The 19974-nt window shown below is 44.1% G+C and overlaps 1 protein-coding gene across 18 annotated transcripts in view; it reads left to right on the plus strand.

The window, feature by feature from the left end:
• Nucleotides 1-19974, plus strand: part of TSPAN4 (tetraspanin 4) — a 462762-nt gene that overhangs the window by 232618 nt on the left and 210170 nt on the right. For 12 of the 18 annotated variants that reach the window (XM_064452454.1, XM_064452457.1, XM_064452456.1 and 9 more), the window contains one exon: nt 16289-16368. In XM_064452454.1, coding sequence (XP_064308524.1) covers nt 16306-16368 — 63 coding nt within the window. In that variant the 5' untranslated portion in view covers nt 16289-16305. Of the gene's footprint in view, nt 1-15373; nt 15663-15737; nt 16369-19974 lie in introns of those variants that run through there. The other 6 variants (XR_010373107.1, XM_064452442.1, XM_064452444.1 and 3 more) reach the window with 3 other exon arrangements.

Here is a 19974-nt window from a genome sequence, read left to right on the forward strand (position 1 = left end):
ATCTGTAAATCGTAACGTAAAGCTTTTAGTCACCACTACATATACAGTAATTGGCTGCATTGAAAGTCTGCCTTGTAAATACAAGATAGTAGTTTATTTGTTGTGTAATGAATTGTTTGTTCTTCTGCGATGCCAGAAGCTGTTGCCATGATCACTACAAAGTGCTGATTTACTTGCTGTCAAGTTACTCTGGTTATTTACTATCCTGAAATCCTTGCCTCTTTATCCCTTCCCTTCGCATACAGAAGGAGAAAACTGAGAAAATGGGAGCGTTACTTTTTTACCCAAAAGAGGTGAGGGCTGTGTGAGTAAACGCTGATTTCCATGAGGGGCCATCAGAGAAATCTCCACAAATGATGTGCAGCAACAAAAGCCCTTTGCTGAAACTCCCCTTCAGTGATGAGGCAGAGGAACAGCAACCTTTAGGGTTGCTTGGAGTGGATATGCAGGGGATTTGGAGGCAGGGCATTTTGGGTCTAGCTGGTGTCAAGGGTGCTGAGCCTGCTGTCACACTCTACAGGGACTGGCAGTATTTGCAGGCCTGCCTGTGATCTCTGCCTGATGTGGTGTGACAGAGAGCACCTCTTCCAGCCACAGTGAGAGCAGGCAGTGGTCCTGCCTTCACTTGCTGCTTCATGGGGGTCAACTGTAGTCTGGAGAGGACCCAAGTCCAGCGCTGTTCCAGCCCTCTTGGAAGGGGGGATGTCCTAATGATGGACATGAGGTACAGATGCAGTTAAATAGGTCCTTTTCCCCCAGGATCTTTTAATTCCTTTGCAGTTGCAGTTGGGAAGCCTGTAGGACTGTCTTGTTGGTGCTATGCTTTCATGACAGCTCAGACTGTTATGACAGTTGCACTGCCTGTTCCAGAGTTTTCCCCTTGAAAGATCCTTATTTAAAATCCTAGCTATCAAGCAGTCTATGTAGCTAATTGTCAGAGCTTGTCATGCCATGTAATTAATTCTTGGACAGCATTCAGATGCCTCTTTAAGAGTGTGTAAGGGTGTATGTGGAACTGCATCTCTCCTGCCCTGTTACTGCAAAAATTGACTCCCACTTCTTGCTGGCTCAAACAGAGCTGCAGAAATCATTGCAGTAGGGTTGGTGGAGGATTTAAGATTAGAAGCTTCCGTAACCTGATCCTACAGAAAAATCCTAGCTAACCTTGCTGCTAGTGCAGGGATTTGTTCACAACTGGCTGGAGATGACCAAGGGGATTCCTTCAGTCTCATCAACCTGCTGTTAGGAGGTTGCTTATTATAGCCTAATAACTCTGTCCTGGAAGTGCTGAGACAAGAAAAGCAGCCCTCAAGTTAAGGTCTCTGCCTTGGATGGGAAGGATAAGGCATCAGCATCATGGATTTGAGAGCGCCATGCTGCTCACTACTTCTGATGCACACACACAGTTGTTTGGGTAAACAAACTCTTTCTCGTGCCTAAGTGTTTGTGCACTGCAAAGACCAGCCTGTCCCTGGCTCTGGCTGAGTGAGGTGGGAATAAGCCCCAGAGCTTCATTGATCTTGCGAAAAATAAAAAGTGCCTGTGTGTATACACACACGTATTTTTTTTTTTCTGGGAAAAATGCCAACATGCTGCTTCTAATTTTGAGCCATTGCCATCCTAGGTACAGTCTATTGAATTTTGGGGTTGTTTTGTTTTTAAAGCCATGTTATAGAAATTAATGTCAACATGGAAAATGTTTTTTTTTGTTTAGAGCATAATAACAAAAAAATCATCTTTTAGTTCCCCTAAATGCTCAAACATTATTTCAGCAGAATGTTCTGCTTTTAAACCTGTGCTGTCCTGATTCATCCCAAGGTTTTTCAATAGCATCCTAGTGGAGGCAGAATAAAGCATGGCTCTCACTGGAGCCTGCGTTCTGTCAGAACTCAGCATGGTCAAAAAATAAACTTAAATCATGGCAAAGCTGTTGAAGCCAATTCCTTTGAGCTGCTCTTTAACTGGGAGAAAATAGTCCTGTAACACACAAAAAAAATCTTCATCTGCTTTTATGGTACTTCAGGAAGTGTAGACAAGCAGGAACCCAGGACTGAAATGTTTCTGTTAGAGGAATGCAGACTCCGTCAACAGAATACTTACGTGGATGAAATAAAACATGACTAAACCACACCTGAATAAAACTAGTAGAGCCTTGTAGTGGCTTCTGAACCTAGCCATTTCTGTTTGTCATGCACAGCTCTTGCTTACTAAATACTGGCTCTTGTGCCCATAGCTGTGTGCCTTTCTCTGCAGCACCTATCAGGCCTCAGGAGGCCCAGGTGAGATGACTGCCGAGTTATATACTCTGCTCATTGCTTCTGGTGATGAGAGCTGCTTGTCTTGGAATTTACTTGTCTTCATCTAAAGGGAGCAACCTTCTTTCTCCTGTTTGCTCTCCAGCAACCTCTGATTGACCACATTTTGGACATGCTGGGTGACTCTTGGAGTTTCCTTTTTTGCTTTTCGTTTGTTTTAAGAAAGCGCCTAGAAGTGCAGTTCATCTTCCTAGATGATAAGTACAAAGGGAGACGAAAGCAGGCTGTGGCCTGAAAAGTGCAAAATGTGGATAAGAAAGGCAGAGGGAAAAAATGCTTTTCACAGAATGGTAGGGGTTGGAAGGGACCTCTGGAGATCATCTTGTCCAGCCCCCCTGCTTGCGCAGGGACACCCAGAGCAGGGGGCACAGGAACGCGTCCAGGTGGGTTTTGAATGTCTCCAGGAAAGGAGACTGCACAGCCTCCCTGGGCAGCCTGTTCCCTGCTCTGCCAACCTCACAGGAAAGGAGGTTTTCCTCATATTGAGGTGGAACTTCCTGTGTTCCAACTTGTGCCCATTGCCCCTTGTCCTGTCATTGGGTACTATTGAAAACAACCTAGTCCCATCATCCTGACACCCACCCTTTATATTTATATAAATATATAATATTTATTATTTATATATTTATATATTTATTAAATATTATATATTTATATAAATATATAAATATATTTATATAAATATATTTATAGGCATTGATGAAATCCCCCTCAGTCTTTTCTTCACCAGGCTGAACAAACCCAAGTCTCTCAGCCTTTCCTCGTAAGGGAGATGCTCCAGCCCCCTGATCATCTTGGTGGCTCTCTGCTAGACTTGCTCAAGCAGTTCCCTGTCCTTCTTAAAGTGGGGGGCCCAAAACTGGACACAGTACTCCAAATGTGGTCTCACTAGGGCAGAGTAGAGGGGGAGGATAACCTCTCTCGGCCTGCTGGCCACACTCCTTTTAATGCACCCCAGGATACCATTGGCTGTCTTGGCTACAAGGGCACGTTGCTGGCTCATGGTCAGCTTGTTGTCCACCAGCACTCCCAGGTCTTTCTCAACAGAGCTGCTTTCCAGTAGTTCAGCCCCCAGCCTGTACTGGTGCATGGGGTTGTTCCTCCCCAGGTGCAGGACCTTGCACTTGCTTTTGTTGAATTTTCCTCTGTACTAAGAACTAGGGCCCCAGAGAGATTTACAGCTATGCCGTGTAATTACAGGTGGAGTCTGGCAGAGGACCAGCTGAATTTCTGCAGTAGCTCCCACTGATGCAAGGCTCCTGGTCTACAAGGAATGGCCTGTTCTTGTTCCCAATAGGAAAGGTGCTTCCCCTGTCCCTCACTGCTTAGTGGCTTTCAGTGGCTTCAGCCCCATGTAGATCACTTCCCAGCCAGCTTTCCCTGCCATTTGTGCTTCTCCACCACTTCTCAGGAGCTTGGAACATTATGGCCTCACATACTATTTTAGCGGACTGCTTAGTAAGAACCTGAACATTTTGCAAACTTGGGTGCAAAAGAGCACGTGCATTGATCTGATAGGTGGGACCAGATGCTCTTGACATAATCTCTTTGACAAGGTGGGTAAATCCCACCTGCTGTTTGGCAGGAGCAGAGGAAAATCTGCAAGTTGGTATTTCCTTGCTGGGGAAAGCAGCCATAAGGGAACATTGCCAGGTTGAGCTCAAACCAGTTATCTTATTATTGAGAATCATTGGGACTCCAGGAAGAAAAGAGGACGTTTTTGAAGTCAAGTCTGTCTGTTCATGAGCTTCACTAAAGCAGCAGAAACCAGACTGTCCCGAGGGCCAGGGAGAGGGGAACCTCTTGTGTAATGCCTCTGATCTGCAGGTTTTGTTATGTGGTTTTTGTGATTTGTAGCTTAGGATTAAAAAGACCAAAGACCTTTTAAGTATGGATTTCATACTGCTGATTGCGTCATCGTCCACAGATGTGGAGCCAACCATTGCACAGCAGACCCTTCATCAACTAATTAACTCGAGCTGTCAAGCTGCAATCAGTGAGCTGCTCTCTTACTAAAATAATAATGATAAATTTCTCTCATCTGAAGCTGTCAGCTTCCAGCTGCATGAGGTATGAGTTTGCAGGATCTGTAACTTACTCCATGAAGGAAAATTGGATTTGCATCTCTGTCTTCCCAAAGCCAGCTTTGGCTTGGTTTCCTTTTTAGCAGAGTTTGCTGTTGGAGGAGCAGCTAAGGCCAGGATTATGCCAGGACTCATAGTTGGGCTAATAGCTGCCATCAGACTGCCAGATGCAGCATTCTGCAGTGGTGTGAGTCCTGCTCATTTTGCAAGGAAGATAGGAGTGGAGAACATTTGCCCTCTCTGTGCCAATCCAGGGGAGTCTCACACTGCTAGAGCTTGTGTTTTTCTGGTTTCAGTTGCTTATTGATAAGCTGATGTTTGTTGGTTTCTTGTGGGTTGCGTTTTTAAAAATTTGTCTGAAAGGGGTATGTTTCAGTTGAAATTCTTCTTGTGGTTATTTTGTGAGGCAAGAAAGGTGCTGAGCATTTCACTACAGGACAAGGTGTAAGACCTGGCTGAAGGAATAAGTGTCCAGAATGCCTCTGGGACCACTTGTCTGACCCACAGAGTTGGCAGTCCAGCAGGGAGCCCTTGCAGGCTCTGGTAAGGATGTCAGCCCTTCTCCTTTCCCAGTTCTTGGAGCTTTAATGCCCTGTTATATCTGTCCTGCCATATTTATCCTATCTTAAACAGATCAATAAAGAAATCCCATTCCACAGTGGTGAAGGAGTCCTGGATTCAACCCTCCTGCTTCTCCATCTTGCATAAAAAAATTTAATGCCATCTCATCTGAATATGACCAATTTATAGCAGTCCTGCTCACAACAGTATCCAGGCATCAATGGCAGCAGCAGCTTGCTCCAAGATTTGCCTGGACTAAAAGCAGTCAGACTTTTGTGGTCTTGAGATTGGAAGAGCACCTTGCAATTATTTCAATGTGTTTTGGATCAGGCTCCAAGCACAGTATGCTGTTTGGGCCAGGCAGTGAGTGTAACTACCTTATGAGTATTTTCACTTTTTGCTCTTGCAAATACATTTCAGCACCTTGATTCTTGGCATGTGTCAAGCAGCAGAGGTACAGTTTTGGCTTTGTAGCATTTGACCCCTATAGGAATTGGTAGAGTTGTATTACAGTTTGTTTAGCTTTTCTATTTCCAAGCAAAATGGAAGCAAACAAAAATGATTATTTGTTTGCTTTATCCAGACAGACTTTGACCAGGGAATTTGTGTAGTCTTCTAAGAAATAATAACTAGCATTTACTGTAATGAATCTCTTTGCACTGTGCAAACATAACAAATAGAAATTGAAAGTACAGTTTACCCTACGGCATAGGTTTGGGTGACACTTATAGAAGGCTATAAAGCATCTTAATTAAAGTTTTATGTGCTCACAGTTATGCATTATTTGCGAGAAATATCATTAGCAATACTAGAGCTATGCAGAAACTTAATATGGTCTTCAGATACCTGGAAATATGTGTAAAATAAAAGTGTTTCTAAGGAGGTCCTCTTTCCCCCCATCAAATAAGAAATCCTGTCTAAAGGCAGAACGCAGAATACAGAAAGCAGGAGGGCTGGTTCTTTCTGCATTCCCTGCCATTTCTGAAAACCATCTATGGAATAGATAGCTTTTTTTTTTTTTTTTTTTTTTTGTAGAAATGCTCCTAATCACTTTTCAGTTGGCTTCCTGGTGATCTGATGCAGAAATTATTTTTTAGTATATGAATCTGCCTTCATAAAAATCCCCATAAATATAACACAGTAAACAAACTGCTTGCAGGTCAGACTGCAGAGAGGTGACCTTGCATTTTTAGCAGTTTAATGTATGCTAGGGCTTAGATTTAGCAGGATTAAATTTTGCAAAGGTCCTGTGCCAAGTGTTTCTCACAGAGTACGAATATCTGAAAGCCTAGTGCAAACCAACAGGAAACACTGAGCACAAACACTCAGGTGAAATTTAGGCATAAATTTGGTTTTGATTAAATCCAGAATCTTAGCCAGTGTGCAAAATGGGTGATGACTTTCAAGACTAGACAGATACTTCGGAAATACATTTTCAATGAGAGCATCGAAATTCAGGTGCTGATTATCTTTCGTTCTTTAGCATTAAAGCTCTAAGTTCTGTCCAAACAAAGCTCCATGATTAATGTTAAATAGCATTAAGCACCTTAATAAATAGGGATGAGTTTCTCTTTTTTGTTTTTTTAAGACAACTTGTATTTGCTGAATTTAGGGCCTCAGTATTATATTTGGTAACTGAGTTTAGGTATGTTTTGCAAAAATGTATCACACCTGTGCTGCCTTAAAATACAGGTGCCTCTTCTTTCTGTGTAGACATACCCTTCCTTAGGGAAATGAGCTCATTTACAGATTTTGACAGTGTAATATAAAGAGCCTGACTGTGGTGATGTGGACAAGTAAATACAGATGCATGGCTTCCAGTGCAGGTGATACTTTTTATTCTAAAACAGCATTTTTATTTCAAGCATTATCACTATTATACTCACTAATATGTCTTTTAGGAGTGTAAATTCTAGGCTGTTGTTTTAAATTACCTGTATGTGTTATCTGTTCAAAAAATATATTTGAAAGTATGTCTGCTGGTAGCACTCCTGAAGTTATTTTCTGACTGTTCACTGTTATGAGTGCTCAGAATGGCAAAGCAGAAAGCCAAAGCTTCTGCTCCTACCCAGAAATCCTTTTTTTTTTTTTTTTTTTTTTTTTTGATAGCTGAAGCTCTTCTCTTTTTGCTTGAATGGTTACAGATATAGCAGGGATAAGAGATCCACTGCTGTTTACTTTTACTATGAGGGATGTTATAAGCCCTGTGATTCTTTACAACATCAAGAAAAGGAAGAATAGCTGAGAATATAATATATAAATATATATGTAGCCAGTTGAAATTTCATTGTACAGGTCCATTCCATTTTAATATAAAAATTTAATCAACTCCTGGTTTTGTTTATTATTTCCTTTCACATACTCTTTTAATTTGCTGCAGTCTCTTTAGTACTTCAGTTTTAGTTTTAAGCTCTCTCCAGCACAGCTTGCATTATAAGAAATGCATTGAGTTGGTGTGACAGAAATTCCTTGTCGTAAAAAATAATGTCTGTTTGCTTATTCCAAGAAGTTATCTTTCAAGATGAAAGGGACATCTATTGCTCCCTTAAGGGTTTTCTTTTCAGTCCTTATTTTGGAAAAAGTAGTAGATTTATCTTTAAGATAGGATTTTGGAAGGAGCCTAAGGGAGCTAGGAGCAAATTGATGTTTTTTGGCTATGAAGAGAAAGACGCAGACCCAGGAACGCAGCAGCAGAGGTCACTTCTCCATCCCGCCCTGGAGTCTTGGTGTGCTTGCTCACATCTGTTGACTGGGTTGCTGCTAGAAGAGCTCCTCACCCCATTTCAAAGCACCTGGACTAACTTTGCTTGTTTTGGTTGAAGGGACCCCAGCTCTGCAGGTAGATCTGCAAAGCAGTAGCCTCAAAGATGTGTGCTCAGGGAGTAATTCTTTCCCCTACAGCAGCTGTACACAGAGTCCAGCTTGATCTGCAGCCTTTTAAACACTGTGTTTCTCATGCTTATATACAATTGCACTCACAAAAGCATTTAAGTGTGTGCTTACTATTTAAGTACATGAATATCTCAGTGCAGTGAAAACTGTGGCTGAGTACTTTGCTGAAATGGGCTCTCCGTGACCTGATTCATAAAAGTGCTGAGCACTTGGATCTCTGTGAGGTCAGTGAACGCTGTTGGGCCTTCATTGCTTTGGAAGTGGAGCTGAAATATGGTTATAAGAGGATTGCTTCATGCTCATATGCTTGCAAAACCCTAATTCTGTTTTTACAAGACAAGAAGAGAATTCATTTTGAATCTTCAAGGAAAAAAATCCATGAAGAAGTTAAAAGGTGGACACTAGTTAGGGAACATTAATAAGTATTTGAAATTTTCTAAGTCATTGTTTTGGTTGGTTTTTTTTTTTTCTTCTGCTTTAAAATACCTGTTTTCACAACCATCAGAGCTGTGTAGTTTAAAGATTTTTGTGTCTGATTGCTTTATACTTGACAGAGCCTGAGTACCACATGTGTGTTTGAAGTGGGATTTCTTTGAACATCAGCTGATCTCTCAGATTAGAGAAAGTAACCTGATTTTAAGAAAACTAGCACATAAATTGCATTTGTGCTACTAAGACCTGCTGACACCACAAAGATAGGTCTCGACAAAGATTTTCTTTGGGCCACAACTCATTTTGTACAGGATGTCAGATGGGGTCTTTATTTCTGTTCTTTCATTCTTTATTACTGGGAGCATTGGCACAGGAACAGGGCTTCTGCTTCTCCAGGAGTTCAGTGACTGGCACTGCTTCTCTTTCATCTGCAGCAATAATCCTCTCTGTCCAGGACTTAAGTAGGCAGAATTTTCTGGGGAAACAGGGAACCTTCTTACTTAATTTTTTTTTGTTATTGGACAAAAGAAATCATTAGCAGAGAATAAGATGACAAAAGCCCAGAAAGCACAAATGGCAAGGGAGCTCTGTGGGGCTCAATCCCAAGTAGTGTTTTATAGAGATTTTTTTTTTTTATTTAGTCTGACTTGGAACCAGCTCTTCTGCATGCATGTGTGCTCTCATCACTGTTTGAACATGTAAATGATCAAATATGAGTGAAGGAAATGCCTTCAGTGCAAGTAGTGCACGTACCGGTACCAGTGTGTCTGAATGCACAGGCAGAGGTGATGAAAACTGGTATGCAGATGAAAGCATGTAAAAAGCAGTGAGGTGAGGTTTCTGCAAAAGTAACTTCTGCACAGGCTTAAAGACTATTGCAAATCATACTCAAAATATTTTCTCTGTGTCTATGATCGTTATTTCCATAGCAACTAATTATGCCATAAACCAAAGATCATGACTTCAGGAGGCATGTGAGCAGAAGATGAGCTATTAAGTATTGAAGATCCTCTTTTTTTAATGCAAATTTCCTTATTTATAAAGAATGAAAGAAAATGAAAAAAAAAAACCAAAAACAAACAACAAACAACAAACCCTGAAGTCTGCTATGTAAGTGAAATTGCTTCTGACTGGAATTTTTTTTTCAAAGTTTTGTTGGAGGCATCGGTAAATCTTTAAAGGACTTGCAGGTACCACTGTGAATATCAAAAGATCTTTCTGTCAGCTGAGGAAATCTCTAGAACATCTGACTTTCTCCTCCTGCCCATGCAATCCAGGGTTCAACCACTTTCCAGCAAATATAGCTTTTTACAGATACTGAAAGGACCCTGGAAATAAAAAGGAAGGTGTGGGATCTTCTTCTGTATGCGACAAGCTTGAGGTTTCAGTGAAACATGCTCTCTTCTGCTTGACTTGTTAAAAAAATATTCCTTTCTACAACTGCTTCTTGAGCAATCCTGAGCTTACAGCCCCATAGTAATACTCCTTGAGCTGGAGGACCTGCTGCCCAGAGTAGAACTGATGGTTCTTTGATTTACCTGTGCTTTAGGGGGCTGCTTTGACACATCTTTCTTTTGGTTCAGGAACTGGCTTTATGGCTCCAAGCCTGGCCCACTCGTGTCTCTCTTTAAGCCTTCCGCAACATGTGACAGCACAAGCTCTTTGCACCACGTGAATATTTAGGACAGAGCAGGGTTTAGGGAGGAGACCCTTTGGTGGCTGTTTCTTTGCTCTCTGTGGGCTATTAGAAAGGGGGTTGACATGCAGGGACACTGTCACCAGATTTCTCCATTTCTTAGCCCATGGATGGAGATGCAGAGAGGTAATTGTACAGTGCTGGCTCAACACCTAGGTCCCCCAGTCATCTTCATAGAATCATAGAATGGTTTGGATTGGAAAGGACCTTTAAAGGCCATCTAGTCCAACCCCCCTGCAGTGAGCAGGGACATCTTCAAATAGATCAGGTTGCTCAGAAAGCGATCCAACCTGACCTTGAATGTTTCCAGGGATGGGGCATCTACCACCTCTATCACTACCCAGACGCAACCTCTTCCAGTGTTTCACTACCCTTATTGTAAAAAAAATTTTCTTACATGTAGTCTGAATCCACCCTCTTTTAATTTAAACCCATTACCTCCTGTCCTATCACTACAGGACCTACCAAAAAGTCTGTCCCCATCTTATAAGCCCCCTTCAAGTACTGGAAGGCTGCAATAAGGTCTCCCTGGAGCCTTCTCTTCTCTAGGCTGAACAACCCCAACTCTCTCAGCCTGTCCTCCAAAGAGAGCTGTTCCAGCCTCAGATCATTTCTGTGGCCCTCCTCTGGACCCACTCCAACAGGTCCATGTCTGTCTTATACCCAGGGCTCCAGAGCTGGATGCAGCACTCCAGGTGGGGCCTCGCCAGAGCAGAGTAGAGGGGCAGAATCACCTCCCTCAAATTGCTGGCCATGCTTCTGATGCAGCCCAGCATATGGGTGGCTTTCTGGGCTGCGAGCGCATGTTGCTGGCTCATATCTGGCTTTTCATCCACCAGTACCCCCAAGTCCTTCTTTGCAGGGCTGCTCTCAATCCCTTCATCCTCCAGCCTGTATTGATACTGGGGTTTGCCCTGAGCCAGGTGCAGGACTTTGTACTTGGCCTTGTTGAACCTGATGAGGTTCTCACAGGCCCACTTCTCCAGCTTGTTCAGGTCTCTCTGGATGACACCCTGTCCTTCTGGCATGTCAACTGCACCGCTCAGCTTGGTGTCACCTGCAAACTTGCTGAGGGTGCACTCGATCCCAGTGTTCATGTCATTGATGAAGATACTAATATTGGACAGGGCTGAGCAGAGACTGTAGGCCTACTGCAGCATGAGGCTGTCAGGTTAAAACTCATTCTCAGCCTCTTTTGCCTTGCTGTTTTAATAATATATGTTCACGCAAAATTAATATACAAAAGCAAACAAATCAAAGACTCCATCACAGGGTTTTTTTTTTCTCCTAGCTGAAACCACCAGCCTGGCCCTGAACTTCTGACTCCAGTCAGAATAGGTAATGTTTCTCTTAGTCATTGGAAGAGGTACACTTTTTGCAAAGCTTGCATCACTGAATCAAATGTAAACAAAAAGTAGCTGGAAACAGTGCACCGGGGGGAGAGAAGGGATTGCTTTCTAGGCATGTTGCTGAAGAAGGGGGCAGGCAGGGCCAAGCAGTCTTGATTAATGCTTTTGTGTGGTGATCTCTGTATGGACATGAAATCAAAAAGTTAACCATTTGGAGTGTATTTATCGATTGATCACCCTTAGCTGATTGTAATGCTATGGTGTGGAGCAAAGTTAATAACCCACAAAAAGCTGCCACTCTTGTAGTAATATTTGATCTTAAACATTTTGTTCACTGAAACTACTGGGAAAGACTATCGCCTCTCATGCGCATGCCTTTGCATGCTCCCCTGTTGCAGAGTAGCAGCAATTGTCATATACATACCCTGTATTTATACAGTATATTTCAGTAATAGTTTTGAGCAGGATTTTTAAATGTGTGTTTTATTTTGTGTATCATTTCTTAATAGTTCCATGAGATGCTCACAAACAGACTACTGAGGTTAATGCATCCTCCTATTTCATTAGGAGGATGGAGCAGGTATTGCAGAGTTTTGAAGACAGTGACAAGAGGCATTAGCAGTGCGAAAGCCAGTGTAACCACTAAAGGACTAATGAGAATAAATTAATGAGGAGGTGTGTTAGTGGCTGCATTTTGTGTGACCTGGGGGAACTTGTGCGTTGTGATCATGAGAGTTAAATCACAGAGCAGGAAGACAAAACAGCATTCAAAGGGTTAAAAGGAAGGCCTGATCCAAAGCGGTATCAAAATACCTGTTGGTTTCATTTGATGGATCCTTTGGGTCCAGAGGTGTCACACATGGCGAGGCACGAGGGGGAGAAGCCCTGGATGCAGAACAGGGAAAGAAGCAACTGGGTCTGGAAAAACATGATGCACTGAAAGAGGAGCTAGAGGCGAGCAGGGGGCCAAAGAGGCCTGGAAAGCAGCTCTCACCCAAACCATGGGGACAGGCAGGTTCTTTAGGGATCCTTGGTAGAATGTTTTGACACATTAACCATCACTTGAGCTCAGAGTATACACACACAGCTCGCTCAGGTGTCAGCAATGGTGGTGTTACTGCTCCAGGGATCAGAGACCTAGAGCACCACCCAGCCTCTGCCCCACCTGGGACTCGCTGCTGCCTGTGCTGTGGGTTAAACGGTTTCCAGCCCTCCTTTCAAAGTGGCAGGGACAGGGTTGTTAGAATGTAGATGGTAGCATGCCACCAGAATCAATACAAATTGAACCTCTGCTGGCAAGACTGCACTGTGCTTGCTTTCTTGTGTAGAGGAATTGATATGAATTGGCCACAGGATGGGAATATACAGATGCAGTTGGGGAGAGAGAAAGCAGATGGAAAGCTGAGGTGAACAGAGTTCACTAGGTCTAGGATGTGATTTTAGGCTCAGTCATTAACAAAAAGTTTTGTGAAAGCTATAATTCACCTGCCCCTTGAGTCATCCTTGTGGACATAATGGCCCAGCGACACAATGCTTCTGAGGCTTATTCTTCTTGGTTCAAGTATTACTTTAGTGTAATGGCTTAGATGTTGATACAGATCCCAGCATGTACCTGTCCCTTTCATCCCCTTTCCACCAGGGATGGGTAAAAGTAGAGTACATCAGCCCTTCTGTTTTTATTGCTTTTCCCCAGTTCCCACGCAGGGTCTTACTCCTTTATATAAGCGTGTCATCCAAGCCGTGGTTAGCCTGCCCGTGCGATGTTGCTGTCTCAGGGATTTCCCATTTAGGTGAGCAAACTCTGACTGGGTTTCCTAACATGGAATATTTAATAAAAGAATGATTGTGGAGTTGTATATCATCTGTATACCAGATGACTCTGTTTCTAATTAGCTGTTGATATTGATGAGAGAAAGAAGAACAGCGACGACTTGAGAGCAAAATTTTACACTGAAGTGCCTTTGAGAAGGTGTCATTTCAATGAGGTGTGCCTAAGGGGATGGTGCTGAAAGGAGGCTGGGGTAAAAGTACCCTTTTTTTGTAACGGTTATGCGGGACCCCCACCCTCCTCATGTGTTTTTCTGCATCTGTCTGAAATATACCCACTGTGTGTCAGTGTTTCTTATTTTTTATTTAAAAGCAGCATTTAGAAACTCTCCCTTCTACCTCAGGTCTTGCCTTTATAAATTATTCCACTCATATTAAGGACTGAATTCCCTTGGGAATTGATTTCTTGCCTTAAGGAAAGGTGAAATCTAGTGATTTCCATCTCTCTTCTTATCCAGATAGCAGTAAGTGAGCTGCTTTTGAGCCTTCAGATGTCTAGTTTACAGTAAATATGCCAAATTGGCCTCTGTTACTCGCTTGCAATACCGCAGGCACCCTTGTTAAACAACAATTATCTGACTTGACACTGTTTCAGCGTAATCTGTGTACAGTCCTGTACCCAGTTTTTCTTTTTACCATTTAATATGGAGCTTTGTGCATTCCTGTATACTGACAGGGGACATAGGAGATATTTAAATCACCTTTAGGTTTCCATTGACAAACTGGTCTAGTTGCCATACAGATAAGGAGGGAGATGGGAGGCAGAACTGTTTGGTGCCATAGGAAAAATAAATGGCATATTGGAAACTCAGACCAAGAGCACATCTGCTTGTATGGGACCTCTTTGCGTCCTAGGAGAGCAAGACTCCTTTCTGGGGACAGAGTTTATACTGTGCAGGAAAGGGAGGGAGGAAAAGAAGAAGAGAGAGTTCTGTCATGGCTATGAGGTATGTCTGTTCTCAGAGATAGATTAGAAAGTGGAAAAGTTGTAAGCCATCCAAAGTTGTTGAAAGAGATGGCACAGGAATTATTACCCTTGTGTTTTGTGCTCAAGTTCTTTCTTTCTAAAGCTTGCATCAGGTATGGCCACTGTATTTATAGTTTGCGGAGGAAATGAAGGGAAATAATTAGACTCTAGCTTTGCATTTGGTAAATTAGCAGAACTAGAGGATGGTATGCAAGGGTGAACTGCTCAGGCTATGTGCAAACCCAGCTAATTTTATTTTTACTAATTTGTTCTTTAATTAATTGGTGCCTATGTCTCTTGATTTGTGCTGAGACTGGCAAGATGCTTCATGCAAGAAACCTGTTATCATCTTGATTAATTCTCTGCTGGGGCAAGCTTTTTAAAAAGTATTAGCCAGCCATCATCTTATTTATGTCCAGGAGCTAATGGTCAAAATAATGAGGCAGACAGAGGATGAGGGAAAGAAGGCAGAAACAGGCTGTCCCGTTTTATGGATAAGGAAGTGGCACCTATGGAAACGGAGTTATTTGTGTGGGGAGTTCAGGGCAAAGACGGTGAGTCTTACTTTCCTGAGTGTTGGATACTGTAATTACCACAGGTTCAGTCAGATTTTTCTTTTCTGAAAAAGTTGTGTGTGGCAGATTTTCAACTCTCTGCTGCCTGTGGGAGTAGCTGGGTTTTAGGGAAGTGCTCCCCAGCATACAGAGTGTGATGCCAATCAGTGAGTTACCTGACGGGGGGAGAGAGGCAGCCAGAGAAGCGAATGAGCTGGCCGTATATTTTGCTGAGTGGGGACTCCCTGGGACTGAATGAATTGGGAAAATCCTAGTGATGGATCTACGGCGGAACACACAAGCCTTCTGGCAAGGGACGCACGGCCCGTCCTGACCCCGCTCCCCCCGGAGCATCCCCAAGGCTGACGCGTAAGAAATTTTTACAACAGTTGCTCATCCCAGTTTCTTTCGGCGGCGCCGCCGGTGCCCCCGGGCGGCCCTTCGAGCCCCTGCGCGCCGGGCGCCTTCTCCGTGCGGTCACTCCGCGCTCAGAGTTGCGGGACTGGGGGTGGGGCAGGGGGCAGAGGCGGGCGGCCCCAGACCCGCCCCAGGCGGGGGCTCCGGCCGCTGTTCCGCCGCACCCCGAAAGCGGCGGGGGGCGGCGGGAGGGGCGGGGAGGGCGCGGCGGCCCCTGCTCCCGCCTCGGCGGGCGGCGGCGGGGCCGAGCCGGGGCGCGGCGATGCGGGGCGGGGAGCGCCATTGGCGCCGAGCCGCGGAGGAGGCGCGGAGCAGCCCCGGCGGAGGAGGCGCGGAGCCCCGTGGCTGGCCGGCCGCAGGCTCCCTCCGCACCGGGGGAGTGCGGGCATCCTCGGAGTGAGCCCAGCGGCTCGGGGCAGAGCGGCGTGGCCGGGGGAAAGGGCCGCGGGAGCTGCCCGCCTTCCGGATCATCTCTGCCCTCGCCCGCCAGCCCTGCGCAGCGGCACTCTCTTGTCTGCCTGTGGCATGTGGACCTGGGGTTTTATATGGCATTTGCGATCCAAGCCAGGTCACCCTTCCTTTTTTTAAAATCCGTTGCTTTGGGTACAGTATATCTCCCTCTCTTTTTTTCTTCCCTGGTAGTGGGGTGGGCCGGGAGGGACGATTGTGACACTGGAGGGAATGTTTACTTGTGCAGAAGTCTTTCTCGTGGAAACACGCTGCTCCCTAACTCCTGGCTAAGCAGACTTCAGTTCACCAACTTTGCTGCCGTACAGCACGTGTAACTCCTTGACAGGATGGCAGACAAAAGAACAGCTGGTGCAAAGCAATAGGGGATTCGTAGCAAGGAGGAGGAAAGAAAATCACAAACCTTTCGCCCGCACCGCTGACGTCCGACGCTTGCCAGAGCAGCAGTTGCAACGGGACGAGCTGAAGCCACCATGCGCAGGTCTAGCACCGATGAGTCGACCTATCACAGGAGCCCTTCCCTGGACAGCAAGGATTACAGTTTCCCAAATGGCGCCTTTCGTCGCTACAGCAGCATGTATGGTGGCCAGTTTGGGGCTGCCAGCAACTCTTTTTTTGGATTCCACACCAACCCAGGCCCGAAGGCCACCAAGGCTAAGTACACGTCCCCCAAGGGGAACAAGTACGTTGTCTTTTACCTGGATCTCTCATTTATTTTTCTCCTAGAACTGAAGAGGTGCAGCATGGCTCACAACTGCCTGCAGTGTATCAAGTACCTAATGTTTGTCTTCAACCTTCTCTTCTGGGTGAGTACATGTTTGAAACTGCGAGGCGGTTGCATTTGTGTCTGCTTACTGAGATGGAAGGTGAACTTGTTGCTGCTTTTAAACTTCAGAGTTTAAACTTGGAAGTTGAACAAAGTGGTGCCTAGGCTCCCCTTTCTGTGGCCTCACTAGTTTGTGTGGACAACCTACTGAGGGTTTCTTTCACACTCTTGTTCCTGGCTTTCAGCTGCATTTCAAAACCGTGATACAGGGCAAAAGAGTGTGTCTATAGAGGCCAGTTGCATGAATACCTTCATCACGTTGTTCCACTGAGACCCGTACATTCCTTTTGTTGGCCTGATCTTTCATTCTCGTGTGTGCTTGCCTCCGAAGTTATGCATAGTCTTTGAGAAATCACTGAGGCCGTTCATTATTTTTAAGGTCGAGCACATGCTTACATCCATTGCTGTATCACGATGGCATACTTGGTACATCGCAATATTAAAGCCTGTATCAGGAATCACCAGGTGATCATTCTATGTCCCCATCAGTGATAGGTCCTAGCATTGCCATTCCCTCCTAGAGATATGGCTCTGGAGGGTGGAGCGAGACCAGACCCCTCCTCACTTCTTCTGGAGCTGCTGCTACTCTGTGGCAAGAGCTTATCAAATCAGTACGAGGCATGCATGTGTCAGCAGGACACTGTGATGGGACGTAGGGGCGTGCATCTCCGCGTTGCCTTTTTAATAAATGAGGTGGCTGTCAACAGCAGGGTGGTTGAGCATTTCACTGCCATGAAATAGGCTGTAGACGGAGACTAAATAAGCTCAGTGGGCGGTTCAGGTTACAAATGCTGTTTGCCCTGCAAAAAAGGGAGAAGCATGATTGTGAGGGGAGGAAGAGATTTAGAGTTCGAAGTCTCCCATCCAGATTCGTATGTGGGAGGGTCTGTTGGGAGGTCCTCAAGAGGTGCCTTTAAATGCCTTGTTCTTCCGGAGTGGTTTATTAACATGTTGAGGAAAATAAGGAGTATTGTGAAGTGACACCACTTCTGTCCTGGCACTTAAGGAGGGGATGTGTGTTTGCAGTTGGGTGTTACCATGTCTGTATTACTGATTGTGCTCTCATGAATTGTTGGAGGTACACAGAGGGCTGTGAGTGAGATGGAAAGAGCTGTTCTCCAGCATGCGCTGCTGTACAGCTGTTTAAAACCAGGCATGCTGCAGTGCCGGTGCACCAGAAAACACAAAGTGCAGGCAACTTCTGCTGACCTGAGTCATACCAAGGAGTCAGGATGTGATAAAGTAGTGCGAGTGCACTGAATTGGCTGACCTGAGTCATACCAAGGAGTCAGGATGTGATAAAGTAGTGCGAGTGCACTGAATTGGCATGGTACTAACCAGAGCTATAAAACACAAGGAGGGTGATCTCTTTACACCCTAGATAAGCTGGTAGAAAGAGTGTTGGTAAGACTGCAGTCTGTCTTTCAACTCTTGAGTCTGTTTGCTTCCGTGTTCCTAAATATTGTCTGATATTTATTGCAGCTTACTCCAGACCTTTCTGAAAAAGGCAAACACTATCTTTCTTGCTCTTTAAGCCTTATGCCTCTACTGAATGTCCCTGGTTGAGATTATAGCACTGACAGCTATTTGAAGTGCGTGCTAGAGAAATGCAATAGGATGCTGGCATTAATAGCTCTTTTCAGGACTATGCATGGCACTACCACAAAGGGTACTCACTGCATTCTGATGCCTTTTACAATAGTCATCTTCCACTAAGCATATGCATATGATAAGAGGTGCTGCTGCAAATAATGTGTGCATATTTACAAAGGCAAGGTGGCCATAATAATGTATCTTTGGCATGGTTTTTCAGTAGGAAAGCCTTAACCCTTTGAGAGAAAAGGAAAGGTTTTTGTCTTTCCCCTGAAACCATCAAAGCTATTCTCAAATGCTTGGAGGGAGAGGAAAGACAGGGGTCCCAAAAAGAGAGAGTAACCATATGAGAGCTGGGGTCTTCTTGAACTAAAGCGTGTGAGCAGGGGAGTGGGTGGTATCAGATACTGCAGCAAGATTTCTGTTTTGTTTCCCTTTCACACGCTACCTGCACAGCAGGAGTGATTGATGATGATCATGTCCAAATGAGGTTTGCACAGCATGTGGGTATACTAGATGCAACTCTTCACCTTCTCACAGTTGAGAAAGTAAAAAGAGATTATTTTAAAAAGTACTGGCTTAAGCTGACCTATCCTTAGTAAAAGCAGGAAAAAAATTTCAATTTCTAGTGATCAAAAATCTTGGAATGATCACAGGTTGATGATGCTGCTGTTTTGTTTTTCAAGTTGCTGTTAGTTATCTGTCATGTTTTACTCTGAAATTAAGAGAGAAGCATCTCTGCAAGAAGAGAGGATTTCTCTTTGCATACATGCTCACGGAAGTTTTGCTGTCTCCACCTTTCCCCTCCACCCTTCTCTAGGTAGGTAGTTAGTGACAGAGAACAGTAAGTAGTAGGAGGAATTGGCTTTTTTATCCTTTGACCTCCAAATAAAAACTGCTGTTATTCCCATGTATAGAGAGCAGTCATCGCATTAAATGAATTAGATTCCTATGTTATAGGTTGTTCTGACTTTTTATTCTGTTTGGAGCAAATGCTTTGATTTCCTTCAGAAATCATGTTTTCATTTTTTTCTTCCTGTTCCTATTCATTAACTCCAGTCTATTTTGTGCATCCCTTCAGCCTGTTTCCCAGTACTTTCAGCAATTTTTCTGACAGTGTAGCAGAAAAATAGTCTTCAGCACTGTGCAACCCTGGTAGGATTGGTGCTGCATTTCTGAGGTGAAGACCCTTTTCTTATAAGTCTGGTGAATTTATAGAAACAAAAATCTAAGAGACCTTAATTTTAAATGTTCCTGGCAAGCTTAATTGGATTAGGTGCTGTGCTCCTGCTGTAAAATTTTTAAAAGCTGTTATATGACTGTGAAAGCAGAGCTAATTTCTCCTCCCCTTTCTGATTGTTGAAGGGAACGCAAAGCTTCTTCACAAGTGTCAGAGGCTGAGGTGCCTTGTCAGGGTTTGGTGCTGAATCAGTCCATTGGTACAGCAGACCCGGCAGCTATTAATGTAGAGCAAAAAAAATCTGATAGTCCTAGAATAGCTCTTTTTTCCATGAAGAGTCCTGCACAAATGCTCTTGGTGTGTTTGCAACTACTCTGGGGCATTAAGGTACTGAAACATGGGCAAAACATTAGACAGCAGCGCTGCTGCGCTAATGGGAAATGCCATTCAGGGCCATTTCTTGGAACACTGCCAGATGCAGAGGAGCCATCATTGTATCACTGCGCTGGTTTGTAAGTTCCCAAAATAACTTTTGTCAGCTGATAGATAATACTTGCCCAACTTCATTCATTTTTATGGACTTCGTTTTTCTTCTGTTGTATTGCTGAACCCTTGAGACTGAAGATCGCAAAGCAGAATATTTTTATTTATTAATGAAATACTTGTATTTCACTGTGAAATACCAAGGGAAGAACATTTGTTTTCTGCATTTTGTCCTCCAAACATCCAGAGTTTCTTTATGACAGTCAGTAAAATGAACTGTTTTCTTTCTCTGCTTGTAACCCAAGTCTCTGCCTGCCTTTTTTTTTTGTT

Source organism: Phalacrocorax carbo, chromosome 5 (genome assembly GCF_963921805.1).
Source record: "Phalacrocorax carbo chromosome 5, bPhaCar2.1, whole genome shotgun sequence".
In the NCBI taxonomy this organism is placed as follows: domain Eukaryota; kingdom Metazoa; phylum Chordata; class Aves; order Suliformes; family Phalacrocoracidae; genus Phalacrocorax; species Phalacrocorax carbo.